The sequence below is a fragment of the Trachypithecus francoisi genome, unplaced genomic scaffold, assembly GCF_009764315.1.
Source record: "Trachypithecus francoisi isolate TF-2019V2 unplaced genomic scaffold, Tfra_2.0 Lachesis_group3, whole genome shotgun sequence".
Taxonomy (NCBI): Eukaryota; Metazoa; Chordata; class Mammalia; order Primates; family Cercopithecidae; genus Trachypithecus; species Trachypithecus francoisi.
Window position 1 is genome coordinate 107922766 of NW_022681468.1, and position 7316 is coordinate 107930081.

Sequence of the window (7316 nt, forward strand, 5' to 3'; positions counted from 1 at the left end):
AATCCCAGCACTTTGGGAGGCCGAGGCGGGTGGATCACGAGGTCAGGAGATAGAGACCATCCTAACACGATGAAACCCCGTCTCTACTAAAAATACACACACACAGAAAAAAATTAGCCGGGCGTGGTGGCGGGCGCCTGTAGTCCCAGCTACTCCGGAGGCTGAGGCAAGAGAGTAGCGTGAACCCGTGAGGTGGAGCTTGCAGTGAGCCAAGATCGCCACTGCACTCCAGCCTGGGCAACAGAGCAAGACTCTGTCTCAAAAAAAAAAAAAAAAAAAGTGTGTGTAAAATAACCAATCAGATGTAACTGATGCTTCCAGAATTATAAAAATGAGGATGGGGTGGGGGTGCAGTGAGGGGTAGGGAAGAAGGCAAATACACACACATCACATAATTTTTGTATTTCCTATCATCACCCGGAATGGATAATAAAGGCTATGCTTAAAACAGGCAAAGAAAGACAGAGTTGTGCTTTTTTCTGGGTAAGTCTTATGTTTGAAAGACTGTTTTTGTTCCATTTACTGAGTTGACTATCATAAATAATGTCTTTTCTTCAAAGAACTTAGCCATCATGATTTCCTTTTCTTATGACCATTCAAAGGAAGAAGATTCTCAACATTCCCTGGTCAAGATGATGTGCGTTAAGCCTGTGTAAGAAAACTTGCCTTCAGGAGTCAGAAGAACCCAAGGATTAATGTCTTAAGTTAACCTTAGTGTAGTTTAAAAATTAAGAAGCAAACAAAGAAAACACAAAAAACAAAAAGCAAACAAACAAAAAAAAAAACAGGCCACTCTGATTTTATTCCTGGAACCAGTATCTCTGCTGACCTTATTAAACCCTATTATGAAACAGGTCTGAGACGCTGCTTTTTTTTAAACATCAGGGGCTATTTTAAAAACAAGTTTAGCAACCTGGGACATTAGAGAAAAGTTAAAATATCAAAGACCTGTGCCCAATTCCCTTGCCTGGCATTCCTCACTCTGGCTTCTAGAAATCTGCTGGAAAAAAGTACAAGCAGAATTCATTTCAAGACACCTGCTGGAAGAAAAGCCCTGAACTTTATTTTATAAATGGGAGGTGGGGGGTGCAGGGACAGTGAAAACACTTAAGTTTAGAACTTTTATCAACTTTAGAGGATAGAGATTATGCATGTTACATGACCAAATGTAGAACATACAGAAACACCAAGAGCAACTATCATTTAGGTAAGAGGTTTCAAAATTCATTTAGTGACTAGCTAACTTCATCCAAACAGATAGGGGAATTTATTTTTTATTTTTTATTTTTTTCCTGGCTTGAGTTGTCCTGAAAATTGCTTCTGCAAGGAAAGAGTCCAGGAAAAAAATTGGCAATTCTTTTTTTCTTAATCTAATATCAGATTTACAGATTCCTGGCCCTTATTTTACTTAACGTTTGTTCCTTTCAGTTTACTCTTTGTGATCGGCACAGGATATATGAAAATCAACCGTATAATCAAACTCTATCATTACTTGTGTACATTCAACAAATAAAAATTTCTATATGCATGCAGGATTGTCACTGGCACATGAATTAGAATCCCACCTCCCTTTCATCCTGAACCCCATTCCAACATTAAAGGGCAGAGGAGAGGAATAAAGATGCTCAAGGTCATTTTCATCTTTTAAAGCCTTCAAAAACCTGAAACTTACCAGGATTTAAGAGAGAAAAACTGCTCCCATAGTCATTTTTTTAAAAATGTAAGTACCCTACCACTTTAAGACTTTTTCAAATTTCAAATTCAGGGCAGTGAAACAGTCCTAGCCTTACCCAATACAGGCTGAAGACTTTTACACGTTGCATTTCATGTCCTTGTAATAAAAACAGCGATTCAAACAAATAAAACAGTCAATATGACTTTGTTCTCTCTCTTAATGTATTACAGTAAAAAATGCTTTCTTTTCAGATCTGTGGGAACTGCAAAGGTTTAAGCACAACAAATCCCAAGAAAAATGTAAATGGAACAAATCTAAAGCACGAAGGAGTTTTTACTCATGTGGTCCTCCCAGGCTTCAGGCACTGTAAATAGATTTGTTGTGCTTTTAGTGGGAAGATATTCAGAATTTAACTAGGTTCAACAAAACTTCACACTCCACCACCACTCACATAAAAAGACTCCTAAAAATGTCTACAGAAAAAACAAACTACCTTAATATTACTCCAAATTTCAATGAAAGATTCTTCCAACACACAATCAACCATGGCATTATCTTAGATCAAGGTCACAAAAATAAGCCCTTGGCCTACAATTGTTGTAGCTCTAGAACATTCTTAACAAGCTTTCCATGATACTTATTTCCTCTATTAAGCACTCTATATCTTTTCTGAAACCATAAGGATCTTGTCTGAATAGACCTGTGTACATAAAAGATGCTAACTATTCTCACTTGATGTACAGTACTTTTACAGTTCCATCCATAGAGACTCTGAGTTGGGAAGGCTGGCATACCACACAGGATTAGGAAGTGCTTTAATCTAAAAATGATAGGCAGAATACAAATCAGAATTCAAGCAGTTCTGAGCCACTGTTCATGATGATGGAAAGGTAAGTGGAGACAAAGGGAGCTAAATCACTTTCCAGGAAAAATGAGACAAAACCGTCCCAAGCACTCTACATAACCCAATCCCATTTGTGTCACCTGCCTTTGAAAATAGAATGTTATGCATAGTCATCTCTTCAGTTCCAGGCTGCTCAAGCGAGTACTTCTTGAGCAGTACTTTTTCTTGAGGAAAAAGTAGAAAGGGTTGGGAACTGGGAGCCTGCCTCACTACTATTGAAATAGCTTTCCCACAGAACCTTCCCATACATGATACGAAGCATGCAAAATTACAATTATTGAAAAATCAACAATAATTGCAAAAAGCCATCTGAGAAACATAACATTTTAATAGATGAAATAAATACTCCAGTACATGCAAGGTAAAAACTTGACGTTGGGGGAAAAAAATCACTCTATAGTGTAAATTAAAAAAACACACACTCACAGTAGCTTCCCCATTTGCAAATCACATGGCAAATTCATACCCTTTCCACACTAAGTATGCTCCTACTTCAACACGATTGCTTAAAAAAAAAAAAGACATACAAAAAAGGTAGCTACATCCATGTCTAAGGAGTGAAAACTGAGGTAACCTTTCTTTTAATTAAAAACACAAAAAAATGAAATGAACCCATGACCTCCTTCCTGCCCAATAATCAAATTTAGTTGAGAAATTCCGGAAGACGGGCTGGGGTAGGGGGAGGGAGTGATAACGCAACCAGCAGATGACACATCTTCCATCTTCAGTCCCTACTGCGTGTGGCCTGGTGGACAGACACGTGGGCCCTCCAAGTGCGTGTGCAGGTTGTGTGCATGGCCCTGCCTTAAGATTCCTCTCGAGCATTTACCGTTGGGGAGGGTAGGGGATTTCACCTATGATTTCTTTGGTATAAATGGTGAGGGGCAGAGAGTAAGTATCTTCCTTTAGTCTAGGGGTGGAAGAAGGGGTATGGGGATGGGGTGCTAATTCACAGAATTGGAATTCACTGGCGGTAAAGTCCTGGGCGAAGACCTCTCCCTTAAAGCCTGAGATAGCAGGGTACAGCCTTCAGACACGGCGCAGGCCGAGTTCCTCAGCCTCTCCCTGTGGTCCGACATCTTGGCGCCCCCGTCGGGGTGCTGTGCCAGATCCCTGAGGCACTGGGTCAGGAGCACGCAGGCCGACACCACGCTCATGGCGCCGCCCAGGATGGCGGTCTGCACCGCCTTGCCCTCGGCGCTCACAGCTGCCGCGCGACCCAGGAACTGCGGCTCAGTGGCGAAGCCTACTAGGGCGCTGACTGCCTGCACCAGGGGCCCGCTGAAGAGCGCGCAGCGGCTGCGCGCCAGCTCACTGGGCGCCACCTTCACCTCGCGCACGCAAGCCAGGAGCGCCGACGCGCTGGTGCTCATGCACTTGACGCCCAGCTTGAACTGCTCGCGGGAAAAGCGGTCCCGTGACTTGTCACTGGCCAGGGCGCACGCGTCCGTCAGGAACTTGAGGTTGCGCGACAGGCCCTGCGACACCTCCAGCAGCAGCTGCGGAGTCATGTCGGCCAGCGGCGTGGCACGCAGCACGGCGCAACCCTGCTCCACCTCATGGCGGCAGCGCGTCACGCGGTAGCGGTCCACCAGGCCCGGTTGCGCCGGCTGGGCACCCGGCGTGGCCACAGCCGCCAGATAGGCCGCGTGGGCCGAGCACTCGGTCAGCGACACCACCAGGTCGCCCAGCTCCACCAGGCTGTCCCCCGCCTCCCCGAAGCGGCCCATGTTGAGCTGGCTCTGCACGTCGTGGGTGAGGATGGAGAGCCCCTTGGTGCGCGCGATGATGGTGTCCCGGCACTGCTCGAAGGACTCGGCGCCGGCACCAGAGGAGGCAGGGCCCTCGAAGAGCACTGGCCGCGCCTCGCTCGACAGCAGCAGGAGGTCGGCTACCAGCTGCATCTTGCCCTTGCAGTGGTCGCAGACAGATACCAGCCTCTTCCGCGGCTGCGAGCTGGCCCCGCCGATGGCGCTCGCAGGAGCCGGAGAAGCCGCCTCGCCAGTGGGCTTCCCGGCGCTGCCGCTAGCCATCGCGCCCGGGGGGCACTGGCATGCCGCTGGGGACCCCGCTACCGCTGCCGCGGCCAATGCCGCCGCCACGGCGGCCGTCGCGACTCAGCTGGCCAAGGCCGCGGTGCCTTCCTCGCACCATCATGCCATCCACCGCCGCAGGCAGAGGGCACTGGGCTGCGGCGGCGGGAGCCCGGGCGGCGTGGGGTGGGCCCGAGGGCCAGAGAACGAGGAAGGCTCTTCGGGGCAAGGGGAGGGGTTGCAGCTTTCGGCCTCCTAGAAGGCTTGCAGGAACCATGAACCGCGGCAGAGCAAACTCACTGTCCGCGCTCCTTGTCGCCGGGAGGCCAGGAAAGTCCCTTCTGCTGGTTCGCCGCCGCCGCCTTCCTGGGCATGACCTGGCCCGGCCCTCGGAGAGGTGAGGGCGGGACGGGGAAGCTGGGAGTTGTCCTTCCTTCCTTCCTTTCTTTGAAATCAAAATCCTTTCCTCGGGGAGGAGCGCGGGAGGCAGCACAGGCAGACTCTGCTCTCAGCCGCCGCGCTCGAGGCCACCTCGGGCTTGGCGGCGCACGTGGGCTTCAGGCGCCGTGACCCCGCCAGGCGGCACTTCCCCGCGACGGCGGCCGGGGCTGGCTCTCCGAGACGCGCGGCTGCCCCGGGCGCATCTCCTGCCTCCCGCTCTCGGGAAGCGGCGCCGGCAGCAGCAGGGCAGAGGGTGTGGCCCGCGCTGTCGCTGCCGTGCCGAGTCAGAGCCGAGCGGGAGCCTGCACTGATTGCGCACAGCGGCAGCCCGGATCGCGCTCAAGCTCTCGCCCGCCCGCCACGCCCGGGCGTGCCGAGCGCCGCGGCGGCCCCTTCCCGCCTCGCCGGTTCACAGCGCGCGGCCCGGCGCCGCGGCGGCACGCCCTCCCAGACCGCGCGCCCGGCGGCCCGCCGCTGGCTGTCGACGCGAGTCCATCCCTGTCGCCTCTTCGTCTGGGGCCCACAGCGGCTGAGCTCTCCCGAGACCCAGGGCCCCGCGCATCGGACGCCCCTGCACGAGTCTCTCTGCGACCGGGCCAACTCAGAAGGTCCCCCTGGCGCTGCGGCAACCGGCCCGGGCCCCGGCTCCTGCCATTTTTGTCAACCGCCAACTTCCGAACGAGCGCGGAGAAACTGAAAGGAAGGGCGGGGGCCGAAAGGCAGAGGGAAAAACACCCGCTTCCTCTCCGCGCGCGGCTTCACCTCGGAGCGCGGCCGTGGCTGTGCCGCCGCCCGCAGGGGCTGCCGGAGGCTTTTCCTCTTCCCTTCCGCGCCTCGCCCCCGGGCTCGCCGCCGCCGCCGCCTCGGCCGTAACCTCCCTGGAGCCTATAGAAATCTTTTGTGTGGCGTCACCGCCTTTCGTTTAAATCCCGCTTCCTCCTCTCGTCCTTCCTCCCGCCCCCTCCGCCGCTCCCGGATGCTTGCGCGATGCGCTGCTCCTCCCCCGGGAAGCTGGGTGGCTGCGGGGGACGCCGCCGCCCAACGCGGACGCCACCGGTGTGGGGCCGGTGGTCACGGATCCCCCCGTGGTCGTGGACCGAGAGACTGGGGAAGCGGACAGGGGAAGGCCTGCCCCGGGCCGGGGACTCTGCGCACACCCATGGGAGACCGGGGCGCAGCCGCCAACGGGCATTACGTAAGCTCTTAGCCGGACCAGGGGGCTCCACGCTTCCTCCCCGCCAAGAGGGGAACTCTAAAAGGTGACCTGGCCTCCGGGCTGAAGGCAGGAGGACACTCGATACTGGCCCCTGGTGATTTGTTGGGGCCGGCGGGCCATCTCGGTCTGCGCGGCTTCGCCCGGTTTCCAACGCCCCCTGCCCTTTGTTGTGTTTGATCCACTTCCGCGATGGGTTTCTGACCAGCAGTGCAGTGTAATGAAAAGAGGAAAAGAGCACTGGATGTGGAGTCCCAAGAGTAGGGCTAGATGCTTGCCCCTTCCTCCCTTGAAATATGCCTTATGCAGTGAGAGCGCGGGCTCTGAACCAGACTTCCTAGGATCAGCCTTTCTCAAGCCATTTATGAGTTCCATGACCTTGTTCAAGTTATCTCTCCAAGTATCCGCCTTCTCTTCTAGAAACTAGAGACTGTGCACAGGCTGCTTGAGTACTTGGTTCCTAAACAGTAGCTGTTAGAATTATGAGCCTTGATCAGCGCAGTTTGCCCCCTCATAACGTCTATTTATTCGTCTGTATAATGGAATAATAGTGGCTGCTGTTAAATGAATTAAATAAGACAGCGTTTGGAGGGAAACATTATTACTCTAGTTTCACAGATAAGGAAACTGATGATTAGGTGCTTGAAATGACTTCCCAAGATCAGGAAGACAGCATATGGCAGGGACAGGAGCCCACGCTTACTCCCAGCCTCTTTTTACCGGACCTTGTTTTTTCAGGAAGTGGTTAAAACACCTGGGCTACTCCCAGCAAAACGCCAGTCTCGCAGTCCTGAAACAGGTACGCTAAGGTGCCCAGCCCAATATAGGCTGGGCGTGCTGAGCCAACGGAAATGTTTGTTCTCTGTCCCTTCCTAGAGCTCCAAGTCACCTTTCTCCAGTCAGTTAAAAATGTTACTTTTAACTAGAATGACGTCATTTTTGTGAACTGTGAGACATGCTATTAATAAATTAACCATGAACAGCAGGTTCAAACCTGGATGGTCATCCTACTTATAACGTAAAGTATCCTTAAATATCTTTAGAATCCAG

General features: G+C 52.1%; 1 protein-coding gene across 1 annotated transcript; it reads right to left on the reverse strand.

The window, feature by feature from the left end:
* Window positions 1–783: 783 nt before the first annotated feature.
* On the reverse strand, window positions 784–5947 carry TLNRD1 (talin rod domain containing 1). Its single transcript, XM_033189219.1, has one exon. It carries the CDS (start codon window positions 4610–4612, stop codon window positions 3524–3526), a length of 1089 nt encoding a protein of 362 aa, XP_033045110.1. The 5' UTR covers window positions 4613–5947; the 3' UTR covers window positions 784–3523.
* Window positions 5948–7316: the final 1369 nt, after the last annotated feature.